The following is a 24,998-nucleotide window of genomic DNA, read 5'->3' as shown; positions in this document are numbered from 1 at the left end:
TTGTTGACTTTTATTGAGAATGAAAAAATAATTTAAAGCAATTATCTGTACAGGGGGGCAAGGAGGATGGTTAGCTGGGTAGAGGATCTGTAAACCCCCCGCCAGACAGGCCAGGGAGGGTTCGAGGGGGTGATTTACAGCTGTACAAAACCACGACAATCCCACCGAGGAGCAGTGGAGGGCAAAGGGCATCTCTGGAGCTCTCACAGGCTCAGAGCAGAGGGGCGGGAGGCTGTGCAGGGGCCTGGGGGGGCCAGGGGCCGGCCAGACCCTCAAGTGACCTGCAGGGGTGTCTCCAGCATCTCCATGAGGAAGGTGTCGATGGGGGTGTCTCCAATCAGCTTGAAGAAGAAGAGGTGCTCCAGGCACTTCAGCCCGATGGACCGCAGCGCCGGCAGGCGCAGGAGGAGTTTGGCAAACCTGGGAAAGACCAGAGTCAGAGGCACATGGGAGGCACGGGCTGCCCTCTTCCACCTATTTCCAAGCCTGCACCAGCCCAAATTCTCCCCAAAAAACCGCTTTGGGGCATTCTCAGACTTAAATTCCCTTAAGATTTCCAGATAATAATTTGTTGCCTCGTGTGGAGGGAATACGTACCTTTCCAAAACAGAATGTGACATTTTTAAAACTTAAAAGAGAAAAAATAAAAAGGATATACATCCAGATCCTCCCACCAAGATTTGAACACCTTAACACCTTGCAAGACTCAGACCTCCACGGTACCGTTTAAATCTGGCTTCAAAAAAAATCCCCAGGCTCCGAGAGGGCGTGCAGCCCCTCAGCTGCTCGTCACTGCGTCCCGTTTGGAGCAGCAGCTGGCAGGGGGTGCAGCGAGCAGCCTGCTCCCTGTTCCCCCTGCCCACAGCCTGCTTTACAGCGCCTGCGGTGCCAGCGAGAGCCAAAACCAGCAGGAGATGCTGCGGGCAGCGGTGGGGACCGACCCAGCAGCCGGCGCTTCGAGAGCTCGGCCAGCAGAGGGTAGGATTGCATTGGAAAGCAACAAAATTCCATCTCAACGGCACCCTAAAGGCTCGGGCTTTGGGCTCTGTGGCTCGGGCTGAGCCGGCACAGCTCCAGTCTCCTCTCCGCAGGGCGGGGATGGCGCTGCCTTGCCGAGGGCACTCACCGTCCTGGCTGCTCGGGGTACTTCTGCTTCGTGTAGGCTTCCAGCGTGGCATAGACCTTCTCCCTCAGCGATTCCACTTCCGAGGGGCTGGACAAACCCTTGGCATCTAGTCAAGGGAGAAAAGAGAGGTGGGGAAAGAATGCCTGCAGAGAGGGTCTTTCCACAGTGTGCTCGGGCAGGAGAGGACTCATGCCCTCTTTAACCGTGTATCCAGGGACTGCGACAAATCTTGCTCTGCTGGAAGGGGTCCCTGCCCACTGCAGGGGCGTTGGAATGTCATGATCCTCGAGGAACTTTCCAGCCCAAAGCATGAGATGTGCCTGCAGCCCTGATGCTCACTGTCACAGTGACCTGCTGTGGCCCAGAGGGAGCGTTTGTCACCTGGGACTGTCCCCAGCCTCGCACTCACCTGGGTTAAACAGGACAATGGCTCGTAGGCACCCCAGCTCCGACTTATCCATCTGCATGTCTTTCATTTTGGACACCAGCTCTGTCAAAACCCTGCGTGTGGGGGACATATGCGAGCAGATAATCAGAGACCAGTTTCTCCACTGAAAAGCATCTGGGACCTGCACTGGGAATACACTCAATTCTTCCCTGCAGGAAGAGAGGCATCTTTGAGGCACAGCCATTCCCCACACCACCGTTCTACAAGTGCATCAGCAACATCCAGGGGACCTGAGCATCAAATTTGCTCCTGTTCTCACTTTGTTCAGCACACAGCACTCACAATTTGCACTCACTCGAGGGAAACCACATGGGTTTTCTCCACTTTTTACTGTGGAGTGCAAAACATGGGCACTGTTCTTACACGTGCCAGGTGTGTAAAGAGTGGTGAGGCAGTGTCCTGCCAGGCAGGGAGCAGGCATGGCAGGGACAATACATGTGCAGTTGTTACACAAGGAAGTTGGGGTTTAAGGCTGAGCCATCTAAAGCTCTTGGTGAGCAGTATTAGGCCTAGATACAGCTACAGCAAACTCTCAAGAGAGGAGCATTCCTCCCCTGCACATCCAACCCAACATCTGCTTCTGCAGCTGCAAATCCCTTCCCACTGTGCTTTTACTGCATTCTTGTTTATTAAGCCAGTCAAACATCCTCTGTTCATTCCAAGCTACTTCCACCTCGAACCACAAAGGGTTTGCTCTAGTTCCCCTTCAGGACATGTTTCCCATTCAGAGGGAAAGGCAGAACCAGCCTGGCCACCCCTGTTGGGGGATGACAGCAGCAGGTACCTGTCGAAGATGGAGCCCACGCCAGCACTGTGGGCACTGCTGCGGTGCACGTGCAGGCCCGTGGCCAGCAGGATCCCATCCTGGACCGACACGGAGCGATGGGAGAAGGAGGCAATGAGCAGCTCATTCCAGCCTGCAAGCACAAGGGTACAGGATACATGAGGCAGTCTGGCCAAAAATCAGTTCCACATGGAGCAGCAGGGCTGGTTTCTCCCTGCTGGCTTTAGACTAAACTCGGAGGAGAGCTGGCACCCCAGGTACCAGCGGCACCCCTTGCCAACACTGCAAGGGGTGGCCTATCCCTTGGAAATATTTGGAAAATGCTCTCAGACACACGGTGTGATTCTGGGGATTGTTCTAGGCAGGGCCGGGAGTTGGGCTTTGATGATCCTTGCAGGTTCCGTCCAACTCAGAATACTCTACGTTTCTATGACCCCGACCAGCAGCAAGCAAGGAGCAGAAACTGCCTCAAAGGGAAAAAAAATTTAAAATTACAAAAAAAGAAAGGGGGGAAAATATTCCAGTTTTCTTCCTAAGAAACATATTCCTAGAAACTGCAATCCCTTTACAAACCACAGATTCTATTGCCCCATCCACAACCTCTGCCAACCTCTCAGCATGCGAGATGCAGGAAGGGATTGGCTGAGGATTGCACATTCCCCATCCGGCCTGGCTGGAGCTGCACACAGCCCGGAGAGGGGACAGGGGCAGCAGGGACAGCCCCAGGTGGGGGACACTACCTGCCCGGAGGAGAATGACTTGGTCTTCCAGCGTCAGATCGGAGAAGTGAGGGATGCGCTTGGCCCACTCGACGAGTGTGAAGAGCTGCTTGTCAGCAGCGTGGCAGATGTTGGTGACAGGGTCGTTTGTCTAACAAAGAGGGGAATCCAAAGGAAAAGAGCAGAGGCAAAGAGGAGAATTCATCAGTGAAAAAACGTTGATAATCACAATCTGTGCCGCACACGGTATGGAGTTAACGATACTCAACGCCAGAATCCAGCACTCATAGTGCCAATAATCTCAGCTGGGTTGGAAGAAGGTTGCCAATAATCTCTGGCTGTTGGGAAGAGCAGATATTTGTTACCACTACCCCTCCTGCAGCCAGCCAAGTCAGCTTGATGCCTTGGAGTGGCTACCTAGGACAAAGCCTAGGCAAGATTAAGACAATAAAAGCAGGTATTTATTAAAGGCCTTCAGTAGGTACACTTTGGGCAGTCAGCAGCCTCCAAGAGGGGCTACACCCAAGCTGGACAATGGTCAGGAGTTTTCCAGACAGATACAAGTTTTGGTTCATGGTTCTTATCAAGGATCAATCCTCCAATTACAACTTCAGGTAATGAAGTCACATTCCCCCGGTTTGCTCCCCCAGTTCACTGCTTTTTACACCCCTGGGGCCTGAGACAGTGAGGTGTCCTTGAGTTCCAGGCCTGGGGGGATTGTTTTGTCTGACCAAGCTGTGAAGACAGTAGCTAACACTCTATATGGAGTTTAGAGTTATACTCTGAAGTAGTACGGGATTTGAAAAGTATAAAAGTTAAAATCCTAAAGCATCCAGCTGCTTGCCTGACTTTTCTGTTTGCTTGTTGTCCTTTGCAAAGCAAGTCCCTTGTAGCCAGCTGCTCCCTGGGGCACATCCAAAAGCCAGGGGGCAGGCCCTGAATGGGCATGAGCAGCACTTTTATCCACACCAGTAAAACCACAGCAGTAAACCTGCTGTGTTCAGCTCCACCCTGGTCCTGGTCACAGGAGCAGACAAAAAGTGTTCGTGTGTGAAAGCCAGCACAGGGCTCAGACTCTCCAGCACCTATTTCCCTATCAGCTCATTGAAACTAAAGGAGACTTGAAAAAAAAATGATTGGAAAATAACAGATAGGCTGTTGTCTAGTCATCATTCAGAGTAGCTCCAAAAGAAAAACTGTTGGTGATTTTCAGGTGGCGTGGAACAAAATCCTGGGTCCCCAAAGTCCCAGTGGGAATTTGGGAAGGGATTTGGGAGAAATTTGGGGAGGGAATCGGGGAAATTTGGGAATGGATTTTGGGGGCATTTAGGGGAAATTTGGGAAGGGAGTTGGGCAGAATTTGGGGAGGGAATTGGAGAAATTTGGGGAGAGATTTGAGAGGCAATTTGGGGGAAATTCGAGGGATTTAGGGAGGGATTTGGAGGAGAATTTGTGGGGATCTCCTGTGGAATTTTGGAGGGATTTGGGGGGAAACTGGGGAGGTTTCCTGTGGAATTTGGTGGGAGAATTTTGATGGCATTTGGGGAGGATTTTGGTGAAATGTTGTGGCGGCTTTCTCCTGGAATTTCAGGGCGTTTCCTGCGGAACTTTGGGGGGAGATTTTAGGGGGAAATTTTTTTGAGTGGATTTGGTGAGGGGGAATTTGGATGGAATTTTACAGGGGGTTTGTCTGCTCACAGCCCTTCATCTCTGGCAGCAGGTGACGGCCGTGGCTCTTACCGAGCTCTCGGTGCCCACATCGCTGTACGCCTCCGTTTTGGGCTCCACTGCCAGCTCAGCTTCCAGGATCCTCTCCACGGGCATGTCCTCACTGCCACTGCTCGTGGACTCAGCCTCGTTCTCACTGCGCTCCCTGCTCCTCTGCCTCTCCTCCTGCACAGCTGTGGGACACAAACAAGGCTTTCTACACCCACACAACACTCACCTGCTCACAGAGGGGATGAGAAACCCTTCAGGAGGGGAAGACCAGAAAATAAACTGGTATTTCAGATGTACACCCATTAAAACGGCTGCGCCCACACCAAGAGCTCTGAGGTTGCTGCTAGACCACCAGCCTCCAAATTTGACAAAAGATTGTGATTTCCAAAGTGGGAAGCTCCAGAACAAAGGGAAGAGGAGTTGATACCTCCAGGTGGCAGCCTGGACTGGGCTGTCACTAGGTGCTGGATGAGGCAGGAGGGACCCAGCACTCACATACAGGTGTTTTTGTGCTCTCAGCGTGCTTCCAACAGTATGTTTTCAACAATCCCACAGCAGTCAAAACATCCAGCAGCAGGGCGAGACAGTCCCAAATCCCCAGCTAGATTCACACGTGCTGCTTGTCTCACACCTGAGCAAAATCTGACCCAGTCTGGCCCAGCCCTGGTGTCACCTCTCCCTTTACCACCTCTCCCCAATAGAAAGTTCCTTCTACATCAGTACCCCGACACCTTCACTCCCTTCTCCCCTCTCTGCATGCTTTCCAAAGCAGCTACTGACTGAAGGTACAGACTCACGACCTTCTCTCCAAAGTTCAGCTATTAACTCCCAGGTTGGTGTAGGACCTGTGTATCTTGCATGCCAATCCTTGTGTGCAACAGAAGTCCTGGGTCCACTTTTTTTTATTGGAGAAATCCCAAAGGGAAATATGATAATAGTGCTTAAGAAAAGAAGTGACCAGCAGGCATTCTATTTGGTTAGTTCACAGCTGGGGAGAAGTGGCAGCACCCAAGGAGATGGATCAGTGGGGCATCCAGCCTGGTGCTTGTGAGGGAGGGCAACACAGCACACAAATATATGCCAGCCAGCTGGGGAGAACATTTGTCCTCTTCAGAGTCATGGACGGGAAAAGCCATGTTTCTGAAGTCACCGAAACCTTACTGGAAGAAAGAACATGGCAAGGAAATACCAGTCCCATCACTCAACCCCTGAAATCAAGCTGCACTCTGTCCCCAGTTTCTGCAGTTCCCAAAAAGCCCCTGTGATTGCTGCGGCCAGACTCCCACAGGATGCACCACGATCCTGGGGTTTAAATTTTCACTCTCTGCAAAAGGAAGTTGTGTTAACACCCTGGTCCTCTGAACCACTTTGCACCTGGCTGGAAGAGGGAGCTGCTATGCCTGGGATTCAGTTTTTGACTCCAGCCCGGCATTTTGCAGTCGCCTGCTGCCCCTATGAGCTTGAGGCAGCACAGCTTTGGTGATGCTACAGGACAAGGATCAACTCAACCCCAGTGTTAAAGCTGCTTCCCTGAGTTCCTGCACAGGGAGCAGTCTGCATGTTCACAGGGGAACAGCATGGCCTCCAAAAGGGACAGGCACACTCCCTGCAAGCATTCAACCCTAAGGGCAGCTCTGTTACTTTATCTTAGAAAAAATTAGCTGAAATGCAGCGCTGGTTGTCACTTCCCGACCTTGCACCTCTTAGTATAATCTGGGAGACAATCCCAAATCAGCAGGTGAGGCTAAGGGTGGAAATGACAGAGAACTATAAAATAAGAGATGGAAATAAATCATTCACCCTTATCCTCTGGTACAGGAATTAGGTGGCGACAAATGAAGTCAGCAAATCAAAACCAAAAAAACAGGAAGCAGCTCTTCACAAAGGAGACAAGACGGCTGCAGGACCCCTCACTGCTGGGTGCTGTCTCCAGCAGAGGTTTTCAAGTTTCTAAGGGGTCCAAGACATTAAGGGCCACTAAATAGAGGCAAGGTTGGGTCAAAATCAGTTAAAAGCTTCAATACGCACCAGTGTTTGCCTTTAGGTGAGCAGAAAAATACATGGTAACAGCTTCCCCACCAGTCTCTTCCCTTATTAGCCCCTCTCCTTGTGAGGGAAAAATTCTTCACAGAAGGGGTTGTCAAACATGGGAACTGGCTGAGCCACCACCCCAGAGGGGTAACTGGGATGGCAAATACACCTACCTGGTAAATCCATCGACCTGTATTTAGAGGATAGGTAGATGTGGCAGTTAGGGACGGGGTTTAGTGGTGGAATCTGCATTGCTGGGCCAATGGTTTGACTTGATCTTTAAAGTCTTTGCCAACCTAAACGACAATTGTCATTTCCTTTGCGTAACAAGGTCCACAACACCCTGATGCTCTCACTGTGGGTCTTAGGAACGCACCAGCCTCGGAGGGTCACCAAGAGCCTGATTTATCCTAACAAATGAAGGGAAAAAAAAAAAAAATCTCCAATCCTATTACTTCCAGCAGTCCTACCTTCCCTCTTCATCCCCATGGCGAGGCACTTCTGATAGCGGCAGTACTGGCAGCGGTTGCGTTGGCGCTTGTCGATGAGGCAATCCTTGTTATCCCGGCAGGTGTAGATCAGATCCTTCCGGATCGTCCTCTTGAAGAAGCCTTTGCAGCCCTCACAGCTGTACACCCCGTAGTGCTTCCCTGGGGAGGCAAGGGGATCAGTGGGCAGGCAGGTATTTGCCCTTCCTTCCAGCGTGGAGGAGCTCAAACCAAATCCAAAGGCGGAAAAAAAAACTGGCTGCAGGGTATCAGGCCTGAATTGGCTTCAGGGAGTCTTAGCAGCAATAGTGACCAGCAGCAGTGAAACCATAAGACCACTCTTTTCCTGTGATAAGGAGGGCCTGCATCCCAGTGGAATGATGTGGAGCATCTCGGCTGCAGAACAGCCACAGCCAGCAAACGGGGTGCACTGACATGGAGAGGGTTTGCAAGGCTCACTGGGGTATGAGACAAAACCCAGACAGAAGCTTTGTCTGACAGACAGCCAGAACCCAGCTAACACAAAGCACATGTGAGTGGGAACACAGAGGTTTTGCTAGATTTACCTGCGGTAAACAGGGACAGAAGGTAAAATGAGATTATACACACAAGGTAGAAGAGGACAGCATTTAGGTTTGCTCACTTTTGGGCATTAATCTGCAATACAGCCAGACCCAGCCAGGATCTTGCAATGCCAGTACGGCCCCAGCGAGCCTCCACGTTGTTCAGTGCTGCACAAGCCTTGCTTCAGAGCACCAGGAGAGTTCTCACTGCACAAAGCCTTCCCCAAGGAAGAAAACCTCCTACCTGAGGACCTGTCCCCACAGATGGCACAGATGTGTTTGGCTAGGGATCCTGGACTTGTGGATGGATAATTCATGTTCCCTATCCCCGGGAGACCTGGCAAGGGCTTTACATCCTCCGAGCTGCTGACGTTGTTCAGGACATTGAGCTGCAGAAGCAGAAGCCACAAGATAGGTTAGAGGGGAGAGACTCCCATATCAATGAAACCATCCCCAAATGGAGCTGACCCTTCCCTTGCTGATCCTGCTGGGCTTGTCCCACAAGCTTATCCCCAGCAAATCCATGGGGCTGCTGTGGGCAGGCAGACATCCTCGGCTGCATCCAGCAGGAGGGATTCAAGTAGGCACTAAAGCAGATATTGCCTGATGTTGCAACCAAAGCCAGGACTAAGGTGAGCTGGAAAAGGGCAGGCAGTAACCTCAGCTGCTCAGTTACAGCCTCCAAGCCATGAGGCTGGTGGGATCCTGCCTGCTTCATCAGAGGATGCTCATCACTGGCTGCTGCCAGCTGCAAGCCCTAGCAGCTTAGTAAAGAAGAGCTTTGCAGCCAGGTGGTTTGTTACAATCAAATCTGCACTGCTGCATGGCTAGGGAAGCTGTAATGGTGTTTAAAATATAAAGAAAAAATAAAATTTAGCAAATTAGCTTCCCTGACTCACAGTATCTGAATATACACACAAAAACATGTCCAGCTGGCGACTCTCTGGGACTTAGGTTCCTAAACGCTATCACAGATTTGGGGTTACCAGATTATAAATAAAAAAGAAGGGATTGGGCTGAGCATCTAAAAATCAGCAGCTGTGAGGTGCAGGGAAAGGATGCAGAGCCCCCAGCTGAGATCCCCAGGAGCTGCTCGTGGCTGCTGAAGTTAAAGGTTACAAACCCACATCGATTAGAGACCAAAGCCTGATGTTGCCCAGGGCTTGGTTTTATTGCTGTTTGCTTTGGAGCCACGTCAGGCAGGGCAGGGAGGATTAAGGGCCATTGAGCACGTCTTGTCAAAAGCTGTCTGGGCAGACCAATGTCTCTCCAAGCCCACCATCAAACTGTTGGAGTTGAGATGGCCACGACACTCAGAATGCTTCAATAAAACTTCAGAGGGCTTCAAGCATCAGCACCTTGTTACCTAGACATCGTTCATACCTTTTCTATGTAGCAATCCTATGGGCAGCTCACCACAGCTCTAGCTCTTTCTCTCATCCTTCTGCAGTTCCAGCTTGCTGCTCTCTGTCCCTAGCACAGCCACCTAACCCTGTCTGTCCCTCATCCAGTGGCTCACCTTATCTGTCCCTTCACAGCACAGCCAGCAGACTCCAACTCTCTACCAACCAACTCACTCTTTTATCACACCCATAGCTGTGAGGGCAAGGCTGTTCCCACTCTTTGGTAATTAACACAGCTGCAATATATCGGAGGCAGGATTGCCTTTAGCACTAACTGGGTCTTCCCACATCAAATCACCTTCCCCAGGGTCGTGGGTTTAGGGCTGGGCATGGTTGTTCCACCCCTGAGTTTGTTTGCAACAGTTAAGCCAATTTATCAGCTCAAATGCTTCTTCCCAGCAAGAAGGCAGAAGCAGGAATAGAAAACAAGGGTTTGGATGAAGACCTAGCTTGAGCCTTCAATCCAATCCCTGTAACATTGAAAACAGTAGATTTCATGCATGTTGTTGAAAGTTCCCCATTTGCTCCTAGAAAATGCACATTTCCCACAAAAAAGTGGTAATTTCCACAATAAATTTCAGTAAAGAGCAAGGGGTCATCCCACTGGAATTTTTGGACCTGTCATTAGAAAAATAAAAACATGAAGCCTGTTTTCATCTTCCCTCACCGCTGTCCCTTCATTTTCAAAGCTTCAAAGGTTTTAATAACATGGGAAATAAAAAATTATCCAGCAAAAATCGGGAGCCAAGTTGTTTTGCTCCACTAGAAAACACAAGTGTGTTGGGGAAAAAATTGCCCAGAGGAACAGAGGTTCGATCTCCCCGGCAGAGACTCAAGCCGGGCACTGGCAACGGTAAATCCTTATGCTTCAAAATCCAGGCCAAGGAAAGGAGAAATAAACCCCTTCCTCCCCACAAGAGTCCATCATCTTGGCAAAATGCTGAGCCAGGAGGAACTTTTTATGGCTTAAAATGTTACTCAGAGCTCAGGTACCACCTTTTCTTCCTCCCCGTCTGCACTTTGAAAGAATAAAAGGGAGAGAGGGTGTAGGGGAGGGGGACACAGTTTTAGCCATCAGTGTCCTTAGAGCTTGACTCCTGCAGGTTAAGTGCAATCATGTATGATATCTGGGACAACTGCTTGAACCCAAATCCATTAGCTGCCTCCCTGCTGAATCCCCAGGGCCCAGCTGTCTCCTTGCATTAGAGGCAACACAAATGGAACCCTCTCCTCGGATCTGGGAACTTGGCGCGGCGCCCAGGCTGGGGAAACCACTTCCCAGAGCATCGCCAATCCCAAAGGAGAGGCTTCCAACCAGCCAATAGTGCCACAATTTCCTGTCCAACCATCCTGTCCTTGATGTCACGGGCACAAATCCCGTCAGATCCATGGGGAACAGCTGGGTGGTGCAAGGGGAAGAGGGATCCTCCAGCATTCCCACTGCTGACAGCTGGGGCCCACAGAGTAGTTGAGGGTGCTGGGGAATGGTAAGCCAATCTTCATCCTCTTTCAGAGCTCCTCAGGGGCCTCCCCCTACCATTCTCTCCCAGCCTTCCAGGTGCTAAGAAGAGCTTCAGGCATTCCAAGGAATAGCAGCAGGGCATGGGGCACAGAGGGCTCAGGGATCATCTCCTTGCTTTTTCCTCAGCAGGAGCCATGAGGCCTCTGAGCACTTCCTACCTTCAGGTTCCACTAACAAAACACTAAAACTTTGCTCCTACGAGGCAGAATTTTCACTTAGATCTGGACACCCAAAACATTTCAGCTCTCTGCCAAAATTCCACACTGCCACCAGAAATGCAGGAGGTTGTGCCAGGATTTAGGAGCAGCATGTCTCCATCCCACAAAGCCACCCTGGAAGGCTCCCAGCCCTAACATCTGGGCCTCCCCCCTGTCTGGGAGGGAAACCTCAGCACCCACGTCAGCATGGGCAGTAGAGATGGGAGTGCTTCATTTTGCTTAAGGCCAACTTTATACGCAACACAGCAGGTGGCTGGCATTTAGCATTAACAATTGTCTCTCCCTAGAAAGTCTGTCTCCTTTCCAGATAATGAAACGAAGCAGATACGCTTTTGCAGGAGGAAGGGCAATGTTGCACATGCTGCAGCCCTTGGCTATCCTGTCTGCTTCCATGCACAGTAATTATACGCTGCAACAGATACAGCAGAGGGCAGCTGGACTGCACCCGCAGCGAGAACAAAGCTGGAAATTAGCTCTCTTCCCTTATCCTGTAGGGTGTTTTAAAACTGGTGTGGCCTACGTGTCTGTGCAAGGCTGATTCATGCCGATTCACGTGCTAGAAAACGTCCTTTACAGCTGAGCTCCCCGAGCGGCCAAATCCTCTCTCTCCAGTTTTGGGACTTCACCCACCCCGCACACTGCACTGCAGCCAAGAAAGCCTGCACATCCCCACCTGTGGGCTGGCGTGTGTCACGAAATTCATGCCGGGGGCGGAGGACAGAGCCACGGGGTGTGAGCCCAGGGAGGAGGCGATGACCCTGTAGGGCGAGCCCAGGGTGTTCACCGGGGAGCCGAGGGCGTTCATGGGCGACGGCAGCGCCCGCGAGGCGTTGGCGGGGGGCTCGAGGTAGCTGTGGGGCCCCTCCACTGGATTCCCCGTGGGAAGGCCCGAGGACAGGCTCACGGACGTGGAGCTGGCGTGCACGGGGGAATCTGCAGGGAGAAGCAGAGAGATGAAGCGCGCTGAGCGTACAGCCATCGGCGGCCCGGCCTCGGTTGTGTCAGCTGAAAATGCCAGCCCGGCCCCAAAACCAACCAGCAAATCATGCTGTAAAGGGAAAAGAACAAAATGTTGGTTGTAGCGCAGGAAAATGAGTTATATACGGCAGCAAAACTTAACGGGGAGATGACGCTTAATAACAAAATATTCCTTTTCGCTCCGGGGCCTCGGCAGACTTGGAGGAAGGCAGCACTGCCTGCCTGCCTGCCTCAGGCTGGTTTTCTCTGAACTCTTCCCTGAGGTTCCGTTTCCTTTGTCCAAGCCAGCTCTAGAGACAGCACACTTCTGAAACCCTGAAATTCTCACCGGCCAGGCTGGCAGCTCTGAATGTTCCACGTGTCTCGTGAAGCACCTCTGCTCCTTGAGATGGCTCTGGCCTTGTGCTCCCATGGCTTAGTTTTCCCCCTTCCCACCTACGTGTGTCTCCACAGTGCCATTTCACATGTTCACTCTCAAAGCTGGATGCCAGCATCTTCCACAGGAGCTGGAGCAACACAGGAATGGCTCGTGACACGCCAGCAATGCAGGTTTCAGGACAAGGCAGCCACAAAACAATCTGTCCTTTATTTTTTCCTCATTTGTACAAACCAGAGCAGAGGCTTGGGGCACACAGATGTGCCAGGGCACTCTCTCAGCTACAAGGACAGAGAGTTTCCTCTCTCTCCACACTGAAGACCTGCAGTGCACATCACCAAGCTGAGCCTCTCAGTAGCCCCATGAGATCAGTCTGCCCCTGAACCCTGCTGAGGAAGAGGCGGTGTGGAAAAAACAATATAACTTTGATCACTGCCACTTCAGGGCAGACTCTAGGGCTGGACAGCTCAACCAAGGCCTGAATACTGTCTCCTGTAAGACCAGTCACAAGTATTCAGAGGGTATCTAGGCATCAAATGCCCACTAGCCCCAATGGGTCGTGTGTCTAGGTGCACTTTAAGGAGTTACATGACCTTTTCTCCCTCCCTTAGAATTTACCAGCCCTAGTTAGCATTAGCTGTCATTAACATTTCTGTGAACCATTATTTCTCTGTTGGTTTTTCAACACAGGAGATCATTCCCTGGAGAAGCAAGGCAAAGATGTTGCGTGGGAAGGTCACACAGTTGGTTTTTCATGGCTGGCACAGAGGTTACGTTCTCCCATCGCATTTGCAAGTGAGGCAGCGCTTTGGTGTTTTGTTTGTTTGTGGTTTTTTTCCTCCTTTTAACATTATTGCAAAGTTATTTACGTGACAGTGTTTGTTATTCTACCTGAAGTAACAATCAAATCTGATTCAAAGGGAAGATGCACAATAAAGACGGGAAAAGGTCAGCTTGCTGAATAACATTAAAGACATTTGTCAGAGTCAAGGAGGACTCGATCCGCCGTTATCAACCCACTTCAGACTTAATTCTGCAGAGGGAGGGGGAGAAAAGGTCTTTGTCAATTCTTGCTTTGGCTTTTTGGATCAATTCTCCCAGTGGGAAAGCGATGTGCAGCAAGAGGAAGCCGGCTCAATGACAACAGCAGAAGCCTCGGAGGCAGCGAGGCGATCTGGAGGCAGGGCCAGGGCTCCTGCCTGCTGCCACAGAGTCAGCCCACATCCCCCTGCCTCCACCACGGAGACACACAGCCTGCCTTCTGTTAGCAGGCAGCAAAATCCCTGCCTTGGAATGGGATTCCAAGCGCTCAGTCCTTCATCCCAGGGACAGAGTGCCTTCAGCACCGGGCAGACGTGCTGTTTGCCTGGACCCCCCCCCTTACCCAAGCAAGCACTCAGCTCACACAGGCACCTCAGATGTTTCTTGGGGCTTAAAAGGACCATCCTGACTCGGGCCATTATCAGCTTCAGAGAAAAGCAAATGCATTTTTCATCACCTGTGGTACCATAACACACACAGTCCTCCCCAGCATCTGTAGCACAGACCTAGAAAGAATTTCCTTTTACGCCTCTTTAAATAACTAGGTAAACAACATTGCCTTTGAGGATTCCTCAGCTTGAAAAATAAGTCATTGCAGGGGATATTGGGCAGAGATCTATCACACCAGGACAGCCAAGCAGAAGAACCATTCATCCTTTTCCATTAACACAGAAAAGGGCATATTTTGAAAGTATCACGCAGAAGATTTAAACCAATAAGAAAAGACACCCAGGAGAGTTAACTGTTTGCTTTTATGCCAGACTTACAGAAAGGCTGTCACTGCTAAGGTTCTCCATTAGAGAGGCTCCGAGTTCCAAAAGGACCCGGAGAGCAAAGCTTTCACACAAGGAGGCTGCTGGCCAGTGCAAGCCCCACGGTGGGCTCGTGCCCCTGCCAAGGGGCAAGTGTTTCAGGGCTGTGCCCAGGGGAATCCCCCAGACCCCAAGACGGGATCAAAAGTCAAAGCCAGGAAACCTAGAGGGTTTATATCTCTGTTATCCCAGCGGTGAGATGCCAAAGAGGAAGTGTGAATGCACGAAGGAGTGTTTGCTGGTGGAGATGGATGGAGAAATGAAAATACCTGCTGGAGAGCACAGAGGTTTAAAGCCAGGCTTTGCCAGGGCCTGATGATACAAACCAGAGTCAAGATGCTTGTTTCTACAGTGCCTGGCCACACTGCCAAGGCTCACATGAACCCCTTGGTCAAATCCAGCAGCATTAACTTTCCACTGACCAAATGACAACTTTATCCACCTGTTACAAACTGGAATAAAGCTTCCATTTAGAAAGGCACAAAACAATGACAAAAAGCCCACAAACAACAAAAACTTTGACTTCCAGGTCCTTTCTGGGATAAGTCTGCTAAGTCATTCCCCCAGAAATGCATTCTCCTGCACCTGGGGAAAATCCTCCTCTCAGCCTCTCGTTTTCAGGCTAGAGTGCTCCGAGAGGGGATCTAAGAAATGACTGTTAGCAGACTATCAGCTTGTGAGAGGAACAATTTTCATGGCTGAAAGGTGTGCAGGAAGAGCCATGCCAAAGCATCCTTGACCCTGGGGTTAATTATTCGCTCAGCTGAATACGCTCAAACTTGTTTCAGTTCAAAGAAGCCACGGAGGTTTGGATGGTGCAAACGGACAAGTTTTGAAAGAAAATAATTAAATTAAATGATTTGCAAGAAAATGCTGATGGTCTTTGTCCCGCATCTCCCAGCAGAACGCAGAAAGATCTTGGGTTCACGGGGATGGAACGGCTTTACTCGAGGTATTTTCTCCCATCGTTTGGGGGACAGACAAACGGCAGTGGGACAGGGCTGGAGAGCAGCTGCCCTGTAGCAGGGAAGCAGCTCTGGGATGGAGCAGGGTGAGCTGGGGAGACGGGACTCAGTCCTGTACGCCAGCCACCGCCGTCCACCCCCGCCTGCACAGCAGCATTGGGCACAGGTGACATTTCCACAGGCCTGCAGTGTGTCCATCAGGTAATGAGAGGTGACAGCGGGGCCGGGGATGCCCCCAGCACAGGGCACCAACCACGCTGGCCACGTCCCCACGCCAGCTGGGGAAGGCCAGCTGGGACCTGCATCGAGCATCAGGGCTCGCTGCTGCTTCTCGCCACCCACTCCGCATCAATCGTTGGCTTATCTCTGATCCACAAGTGGGGCTGTTTGTCTTTCTTCCCCGTTTCCCTTCTCCACATGAATGTGTGGACAGGTAGTTCCCTGACCAAGTTCAGGGAAGCTCGATTTTGTATTTATTTCTCTCCTGGAGGAGCAGGGGAAGAGAGGACAGAAGGATTGTGTGGGTTTTTCGGTCTCTCCGCTGCAAACGTGCACTGCCCAGAGAACCCAGTGCCTCCATCAACTCTCCACAAGCTGCCTTGAAGAGAAACACACACTCCAGCCTTCTCTTTGAAGGAGGCAAAGCTTAAGAAGAAAGAACGCTTCCCTGTTTCAAAGTGGCTCTGCAAATCCCAGCATTGTTTGTGCCAGGGAGCAGCTGGAAGCGCACACAGACACAGAGACGGTGCCCATACTGTTGCTTCAGCATTCAGAACAAGGATCATATCCAATGTCACCTTTGGCATCCCTGCTGACATTAGGAAAAATAATGAAGAAAGACCCCAAGAAACACTCAGTTTTCTGCATTTTGAAAACACTGCCCTTGAGGACATAAGCACCAGCGTTACCTTCACCCACTGGCTACTGAAGCTGAGCACAGAGCTTTGATACTCAACTTCCAACTGGGTCTCATCTTCACTTTAGCAAAATCCTAATCCGGGGATAGGAAACTTGCATGAATAGCCTCATAAACCAGGAGTAGAAGAACACCATTTACATCACAGCAGATACGTAGGTGTCCAACAGATGCACCTGCAGAGCACAAAAGCTCCAGGTCCACCACACCAATGCTAAACAGTCAGGTCTGGGCTAACAGAGCAAAACTGAACCAATGTGAGCTTGATAAAGGCACTTTGGATGCACCTCTGTGCTCCAGGCACTTCACAGGCAAAGCTGAAGAAGATGCGGAAACAAAGACTTCTCTTTTGCAAGAGACCCCAAACATGTTGGTGAGGGCAGTGGAAGAGAAGGAACCAGGCAGCACCCAATAAAACTGTCTTGATTTTCACACAAATAATGGCAGCAAACATCAGCTTCAGCAGTTACACCTGAGCAGAAAGAAGAATCAAAACGCAGAGACCAGAAACATCCAAGCACTCCATACACTCTCTGCTTAACCACCACAGGCTGCGAGTTTGTTTTGGCTAACGCCCCTTCAGCTCCAACACACAGCAAAGCCTTGAGAGAAATACCCACGTTCAACACCGGGGTCTGACCTCAACTAAGGCCTAAAACAATCCTTGCAGATCCCTGGCAAGCCTAGAGATGATGACGCTCTCAACATTCACAGTTTCCTTTTTAATACCAGAGAGAAGCAAAAGCTGGAAGTCATCAAATAATGAAAAACACTTATGCTCCTGCAGGCTTCAGAGAAAAGGGTCACTTCAGTGGCACAAACATTTAAAGGTGTGAGTTGCCTTGCCTGACAAATGACTTTGCAGGTACTTCATCCTCTGCAGATCAGAAAGCATGGAGAAGTGGGAAGAGACAGGCAGAGAAGAGCTGATTTCAGGAGAGGAGCACGAGCGTGCGAGTGTGCGTGGGAGGTGCAGCCTGGCAAAACAGCTTGTCCTTGGGGACGACCTTGAAAGGGAAATACCTGTGAGAAACGCTCCCGAAACTGGCTGCAGTTATGTAGCAGGATACCCACCAACACTGGGACCAAGCAAAGGTTTGCTGCAGTGATTGCGGGAGTTGTTTTTGTTCAATACACAAAAGATGAACCAAAACCGCCTTCCCTTTCTGGTGATATTTTTAACTGTCCAAGCAGATTCCCACAGACAGTACAAACTGCCATGCTAATATCCCACAGAGGGATATTAGTGGGATAGTGGGTTTGCCTTGCTTTTAAGGTCCAGGAACCTCTATTTTCCTGCTCAACTCCAAGTCAATAAATAACGCAGCCTTCCCTGACTGCTAAAAACAAGGAGCAAAACTTTCAGGAGCTGTAGTGGCACATATGGGAGCAGAGGTTTCTCCAACAGGGCAGCAGAAAGTTTCCCTCAGCTCTCCAGGTGGCGGGAAGTGCTGCTTCCTCTCTTCTCTGGTAATGCTCCTGTGCCTCCCGTGCAAACAGGGGCCATCCAAAACCTGGCCACAAGAAGCTGTGTGTCGTGTCCAAATGTCCTTGGACATACTAAGCTATTGACCCACTGTCCAATTTCAGTCAAATCAGGCCAAGACCTCAAAATAGCATCTGCTGCTGAGCCTGCACCAGGGAAAGACTCCTTCAGCGACTACACATCAAGTAATTAAAAAAGAACTGCAAGCCAAATTTACTCACCCTAACAAGGTATCACGTCTCCCTGGTGACCACAGTAACACGCAAGAATTGGATAAAGTTTCTTGTCACCAAAAAAAAAAAAAAAGGAAAAAGTCGTTGAATTTGAGGCCTGAAGGGTTTTTCCGTGATTGTTTGATCAGATTTCTCACTTGGCCAGCAGCCATCAGGAAAAAACATGCACAAATTCCTACAGTTGTCTTTGAACTTATGGAGAGGCTACAGGTCCCCGGGAGAACGGATCCCACTGACTGCAGGACCTGTGGTTGCCTCAGGCAACTGAAGGCAAACATCTCTTGCTTTAAAAGAAAAATTTTTACGAAGTTTAAAATTTCCTAGATGCCAGCATTGCCCAGTCACTGGATTTTCTCACACCTTTGCTGGGTCAAAGGGCCCTTTTCCATCCTCACATCCACAGTCAGAGGAATGCACACAGCAAGCCATGACGTCCAGGGAAAAAAAGCATCCTGCAGGTCACAAAACCTGGGACCATCCCATGTGAAAAAGGTGCCAGGCAGGCAGCAGAGCCACTCCAGGCACAATGTGGGTTTTCCTCTCCCTAGCCCCCAAACGACCTGGCCTAACCCCGCTTTGCTTGGGAGAGCTGACAAGATTGCAGCCGGAGGTGGTGTGGCCGCAGGCCAAGTTACATGAGTGCTAATAAAAGAGACTTTGTGGAGGAGCCAAGTTAGTTCTTGTCCCCAACCAATGGTGCCAGAGAGTCAGAGAGAGAGGACAGCCAGCACAGCATCTTTCCTTGCCCTGGGAGCTGAGCTTTGGGTGAAATGCATCCTTCTGGAGAATGAAAACACATTTTTAAGCCCTTTGCTCCTGCAGCCCAGCCTTAGTGCACGTCTCCTGCTTTAGATGTCTAAGGGTGACTCATTTGAACACTCTCCCTGCTATTCTACAAACTCATCTGTGACACCTTGGAGTCTGATTGTCCTTTTCTCATCACAAATCACGTGCTCAGGACCAAGTTGTGCACAAACTTTCTCAGACAAATTTGGTGGTGCTATTCTGATGTTTAAGATCAAAGTGAGAGTTACACACACCATCAAAAATATGTACCTTATTTCTAACCTGAATGCAGATAAAATTAAGGTAAAGCAGATGTAACAGCTACCTGAAAGCAAGGAAAAAGACAGCAAGTAGAAGTCTTTTTTGGGTTTTTTTTGCCATTATGCTGAAATTGAAGTCCAGAATTTCAGAGCTAAAGGAAATGTGAATGCAAGAAGATCTAGACATGCTGAACAGCAGAACCTGCATCGCCTTAACTTTGCCCTCCAGCAACACAGAGCGATGAATGCTACAAGCTGACAGCTTAGTGTGGACACCGCCCTGGCATCCTGATGTTCCCCCTAATGCATGTCCAGGAAGAGTTCCACAGCCTTTTCAAAGGATGGGGAGCAGTAAACACCACAAACACATCGTGGGCCTGAGGGAAACACACGCTGCCTGCATGGGCTCCATGGTGAGGACCCAAGGCAGTGGCAGATCCTTTCCATCCATGATCACCACCATCTCTCCTCCTCCAAAGCCTGGCTGCCCTCTCGCACAGCCCACAGGCCCTAAAGCTGTCTGACAAAAACAGCCACTGCTTTCTCAGCCAGCCAGAAATCCCCCTCTGCAGACACAGCCACCCAAGGAGAGGGAGCTGCCACATCACCAAGCAGCCTCAGGGACATGGAAGTCCTCTGGCTTTGGGGGGAGCATGGTAAACTCCACCCAGGGAGCACAGGACAGGACTGAGGGACTGTTTTAAAGCACCCCAAACAAAACGTGGCCAATGCTTTTGCATCTCTGTCAGGTATTCACACACAGAAAACACCTGTGTTTCTAATACCAACTTGGAAGCAGGTTAAAACACCAGTTTAATACTTTAAATGGAAGTTAAACTCCCAATTTACTGAACTGTTGGAGAACAGTCCCTTCGCCTTCACTGGTGTAACAGAAATCTCTCTGCTCCTATTACCAATTTCCTCTCCTAGAAATCTCCCAAAGGCTCTGCTGAGTGTTGTGACCCTTGTCCCTACAGGGATCTCTGCCTGGTTCCCGTGAAGATCAGCTTGAACGTCACTTTTCTTTTGGTTCATTGCAAATTTGTAATAGAAATAAATTAAACACAAATAACACTTTCATTGTTTCGTTCTTATTGCAGCAATAGGAGAGAGTTCAGCTTGTCTTTGCTGAGTCTTTAAAAACACCAGTGAGCAATAGATTCTCCCAACGAGTCATCCCCTTTCTGCAGAAACAGCCTAAAAAGGTATTTTTGGAAAGTTGAGCGCTTGTGAAACTTGAGGATAACTTGATGCAATACCAATGACTTTTCTGGAGCTGGAGAATCACCAGAGGTGAGCATCGGGTAAAAAAATGGAGAGGAAAAAAAACCAAAAACCCACACACGGTGGGAACATCGCATGTGCAATCGGATGTCTGCACGAACTGCTTCTCCTGCAGAGAAATAACAAGCTGATGTACACAGCCTGGGGGCCTCCAAAGCGAATCCTGGAGGCGTTTATCCGCCTTGAAGGGCTGGGAACAACTTAAAGAGTTTTCCAGAGGTACTAAGACTTTGCACATGCATGCACTTTAAGTTCCATGGGTACTTTCGAGCAGTCCATAGGTGGGTGCTCCCAGCCCCTCCAGCGCAGCCAAGCACTCCAACCCACAGCTCCTCAACCCTCTCCCCTTGCACATCCCCCGTGTCAGGGCAAGGGGAACAACTTCAAATAAAAAAATCAAGAGCGAGTGACCGCAAAGTCCGTTTCCCACGAGCAGCGGCGGTTCCTGCAGCCAGGGCTGGCTCACGGCGGCGGGCACAGGGGTGTCGCAGCCCCAGCCCTTCGCCGCCTCCCCGGGCAGCCTCCCTTGGCTAATCTGACACGGCTTCACACGATTATGGTGGCATCTGTGTCACAAGGGCAGGAGATAGCCCCCACGAGGCAAGGAAAGAGCCCTCTTAAGATTTTCTCGGGGGGTGTTTTATGTTCGAGAAGTAATTTCTTCTCCCCGACAACTTAATAAAGATTAAATCGGAAAGATGCCTACTTGGTTGGATCCTGTTCTCACAGTGAAGAGATTCATCAAGCCACCACACACAGACACAAGCATGCATCTCCCAAACGATCCGCTAAACTTCAAAGCAGGGTGCAGCGGTTTGACTCAAGCCTGCAAAATTTCAGGCAGCCTGGTTCGGCTGCGCAGAAGTTCACAGTACACAAAACCACAGGACAGCTTCAGTCACAACAAGCACACGGGCACGGTGGGTTACAGCCACATCCGAGCTAGGTTAAACGCATTTTTAAATCCCCTTTACACCCCCCACCCCGCCACTGTGGGATCAGTTCCTCCACCTAACCCAGAAGGCACAGATCGCAAACGCAAGAAAAAATACTTACTGCCAAAGCCCGCAGGAAACTTAATGAAGTGAGGATAATTCCCATACATGTTTAATCTTCAGTTCATCGCCCGCCTTTCTCAACACAACTGCCTCCTCTAAACTTCAAAGCTGCCCGGAGCGCAGCGCAGCCCGCCGGGGTCGGGGCATGGCTCTGCAGGAGCGGGGGCTCTCGGAGGGTGCCGGGGCAGCTGCCTCCTGCCTCGGGCTCATCCTCGCTTCACGCCGGCAGCAGCTGCCGCCCGGGCCGAGCCATCCTCCCGTTCCCGTGCTCAGCGCCGGCTCCCGGGCTCCGCTGGCTCCGCTGGCTCCGCTCCCTGCGAATTCCCGGCGCGCCGAGCGAGCATAATCGCCCGGCGAAGACGCCAATCAACACACGGAGGCTCCGGTATAGATCAGGAATTGGGAGGAGGGGGAGAGGTGAAGTTGTTTAGGGGAGGAGCGTGGTGGGGAAGGAGGGAGCTGCTTTGCTTTTCCACCAGTGGAGACTCGGCGCGGTGCGTTAGTTAAAGCGGTGCCGGCCGTGAGCTGGGTTGCTCCGGCCAGGGAAAGGACCAGCCCGGAGAAGTTCCACATCCAACACTCGCATCCCACGCCAAATCACGCCTCAGCTGTGCTCCCGGAATCACCTCACGGCCCTGTGGTGCTGGAGTGCAGTCACCCCTAGGGAAGTGCGAGGCTGAGGAGGACCAGGACCTTCCTGGGTCGGGCAGAGCTGGAAACTCAACTCCCATCCCCAGCCTCACCCGAGGGAGTACAAAAGCCACGCAAACCACACCAAAAGCATCTTTAACCAGTTAGTAAAGCTGTATGGGGTGAGAAGAGGTGGGACACAGGACACAGCCAGGGAAGGGGGCTCCATCCATGCTGTATACAGTCAGTGAAATTCACAGCCGGGGCAGCAGAGTGCATCAGACGTGCCCCAGACGTACATCCACAACTTCAGTCTAATGCCCAGCCCTCCCGACGATGAAGTTCTGCAGGAAATGGGTAGAAATAAGCAGAAACAAGCAGCCAGTTGCCAGCAGTGCCCCCTCCAGGGCCTGGTGCTCCGAATCAGGAGCAGTCCCAGTTCCCCGACCGGCAAGCCCCCAGCCAAACTCATGCGGTTCTGGGGAGAGGCAAGGGTACAGCACAGCCCAATCTTCCTGGTGGCTGCTCTGGGAAGCCTCAAACGAAGCCACCTCAAAGGAATGGACGGGGAGGAATTTTGCCGGAGCTCTGCACTTACATGTGTGCTGGAGGGGAAGGTGGCTTGCAGACCTGTCACTGGCACCAGCCCCACAGCAGAGAAAGGGGCCTCAGGGCTGGCAAGGGGCATTGCCTTCCCAGGGAGACCATGAACTATGGGAAGCATGACATGCAAGCAGCAAGACAAAAAGAGGGAAGAGCAGATTAGGATGTTTGGCATCCTACAAGGGCCTTCTGGCACTTGGCTCCCTCCAGGTCACCCCAGGACCCATTTTGCCCTTCGGCACAAAGCATGCTGGAAGGGGAGGGCATGGAATCTGCCAGCCCAGGGCTGTTCAGAGCACCCAGCAGCGGCTCAGGCAGATGCTGACTGAGGTGCAGTCAGCCCTGAGGTATCGCGTCTGCAGGAGAAGGAAAGGTTACCCTTGTTAGCTCTGTTTCTTCCTTTGCTCCCAGACATTGCCATATTCATTTATCTCTTGCTAGAGTTTAACCGAGGGAGAGGGTTCTCCCTCTCCCTTATATTAGCAACCTTTAAATTATTTTTAAAATGTGATTTTATTTCCTCCAATTTCTGCTCTGCGTCTGCGTGTGAGGACATGGTACTGTGCAGTATCAGCAGGACACCATGACATGGATGCACAGCTCTTTATGGGCACCACGTACACCAGATCAACTCCTGGACTTAGAGTTTACCTGGGAATGGGAACCTAACATTTGGGAGTGCATCTCCACACAGCAGAACAAATGGATAACCTTCCTGCTGTCAGGAGCAAGGAGGTTTGCAGGCAATAGTATCAGCATTCTGTATAGTCCATTAGCTGTGGCCTAGGTTTACACACACCGTTTTATTTTCTCACAGTTAAAAAAAAAAAAAAAGAAAAGAAAACAAGAGATCAGTATTCAGACTAGGTTCTGCTGAGGCAAAAAACACACCAAGCAACTGCAGTCTTGCAGGGGGAATACAAACAGCAGAGATCACTCTTGTAGTTTCTATCTGGCCACCATTCACATCTCATTTGTTTTATTGCACAAACATTAATGGCACTGCAGAGCTGTTTTTAGAGGAGGAAAGGCAGGTGAGCACCAATGCTCACAGATCCCTCTCACTGGCCACAAGTTTTGAGCTCTGGGGAAGGGAGACCAAAGGGTTTGATGGGAGCACAACACAGCAGCACCTGACTGTATGGTGCTGTGTCCTGTCCCTCTCCTGTTCAGCTGAGCTTGTGTCCTGCCCCGCCACCACCCCAACATACAACAAGGCCATCCCCAGTGAACGTGCTGGGCTCGGGCCAGTCCTTCAAGTGTTCACAGCTACATCCAGGTGCAGGAGATGTAGGCACAGCTCCTGTTTCGGTGGAGGCTGCTCCACATTCCACCCTGCCTAATCCAAGTGGCATCAATCCCAGCAACCACAAGGATTTCTAACCTGTCGGCAAAGTTTGCTGTTTCAGGATAACACTGGCTTTGCCTCCAGTGCTGTCCTTTAACAGCCACGCTGGGGATCCTTGTTAGGGGCAGGAAGCAAAAGCCAGGCACAAGGGAGAGATACCTCAACGCCCTGCAGGCAGAAACTCAGGGCACTGCTGAGGAACAAGCTGCAAGGTGGCTTGTTTCAATCTCCTGATAGAAAATTGGATTTCTCAGCAGGGCAGGTTTTTTTTCCCTCTGTCACAAGATTGAAAGAAACATTTTTCAATCAAAAAAGCCTAGCAAACAATCTGCTTTCAGGAGAAGTGATTTTTTCACACACACACACACACACAAACACACACACACTCAATAAGATCCAAAACTTCCACACAAGAGAGGGACTTTGTGCAGCCCCACACACGAGGTTTCTCTGACCCGGTGTCATGTGAAAGCTCTGGCATGATGGGAAGCCTGCCTGTCCAGCACCCATGCAGAGATGCAGGGTGGCCTTGTACCCCTGGTCCCCAGGTGCCCACCAGCACTGCGAGCTGAGATGCTGCTTGGAGACAAATCCACTCTTGCCCAGCAGATTTGCTTCCACCTGCTCGAGTCACGCCTCCCTGCCATCCCAGCCTGGCTTGGCCCTTGCCCTCAGGCTGAACAGGAGGGTTTGTGCCCTTGCCAAGCAGCCGTGGGACAGGGCAGGGGCAGGGGCAGAGCCAGCTGGGTGCTCAGGGCAGCTCTGGGAACGGGGAGGTGTGAGCAGCGAAGCGGCTTTGCGTTCTAAGCACCAGCCGTGCCGAGGTTTAGCAGTACCAGTAATTCTTACCCACCACGCAGGATCTCAGCGGCTTTAATTCCGGGCTAATGAAGTTTTAGTAGGGAATTATTTTTATTGATCTGCCCAGAGCAGAGAGCCTGATTTTAGACCAGCTCTGTCAGCACCCCCTTCCCCACAGCTCTTTTCTTTCTTTGGGAGAGGAAAGAAGACAAAACAGCTCTGAGCTCCTTAAAAAGGTTGGCAGTCCCAAGCAGTAAGTGGATTACTTTATTGATTTTTAGCAGATCTGGGTTAGTGAGTGCTTAGCACTGCAGAACACATGCACACACAGAGCAACTTCAAGGAAACCCCTCCAGGCCCTTTCCTCAGGCAAATCAAGCGGCAGGCAATTAATTTAGGA

The 24,998-nt window shown here is 50.9% G+C and overlaps 1 protein-coding gene across 4 annotated transcripts; it reads right to left on the bottom strand.

The window, feature by feature from the left end:
* On the bottom strand, positions 1–21,604 carry RXRG (retinoid X receptor gamma). Of its 4 annotated transcripts, none has more exons than XM_066193083.1 (10): positions 21,215–21,604; positions 11,695–11,954; positions 8,123–8,267; positions 7,298–7,477; positions 4,818–4,978; positions 3,099–3,228; positions 2,359–2,491; positions 1,536–1,627; positions 1,127–1,232; positions 1–420 (listed from the first exon to the last, which is right to left on the bottom strand). In XM_066193083.1, the coding sequence occupies exons 1-10, from the start codon at positions 21,261–21,263 to the stop codon at positions 273–275; spliced, it is 1,404 nt and encodes a 467-aa protein (XP_066049180.1). In that variant the 5' UTR covers positions 21,264–21,604; the 3' UTR covers positions 1–272. The 4 variants fall into 4 exon arrangements, with proteins under 4 accessions (XP_066049180.1, XP_066049181.1, XP_066049182.1 ...); XM_066193084.1 differs by lacking the exon at positions 21,215–21,604 and adding an exon at positions 16,956–17,027; XM_066193085.1 differs by lacking the exons at positions 11,695–11,954; positions 21,215–21,604 and adding an exon at positions 9,262–9,442.
* Positions 21,605–24,998: the final 3,394 nt, after the last annotated feature.

The sequence above is a fragment of the Chamaea fasciata genome, unplaced genomic scaffold, assembly GCF_029207755.1.
Source record: "Chamaea fasciata isolate MVZ Bird 193981 ecotype frontalis unplaced genomic scaffold, bChaFas1.0.hap1 SCAF_10, whole genome shotgun sequence".
NCBI lineage: Eukaryota > Metazoa > Chordata > Aves > Passeriformes > Sylviidae > Chamaea > Chamaea fasciata.
The sequence above is the reverse complement of the archived record's forward strand: the minus strand, read 5'-3'. Positions and strand labels throughout refer to the sequence as shown.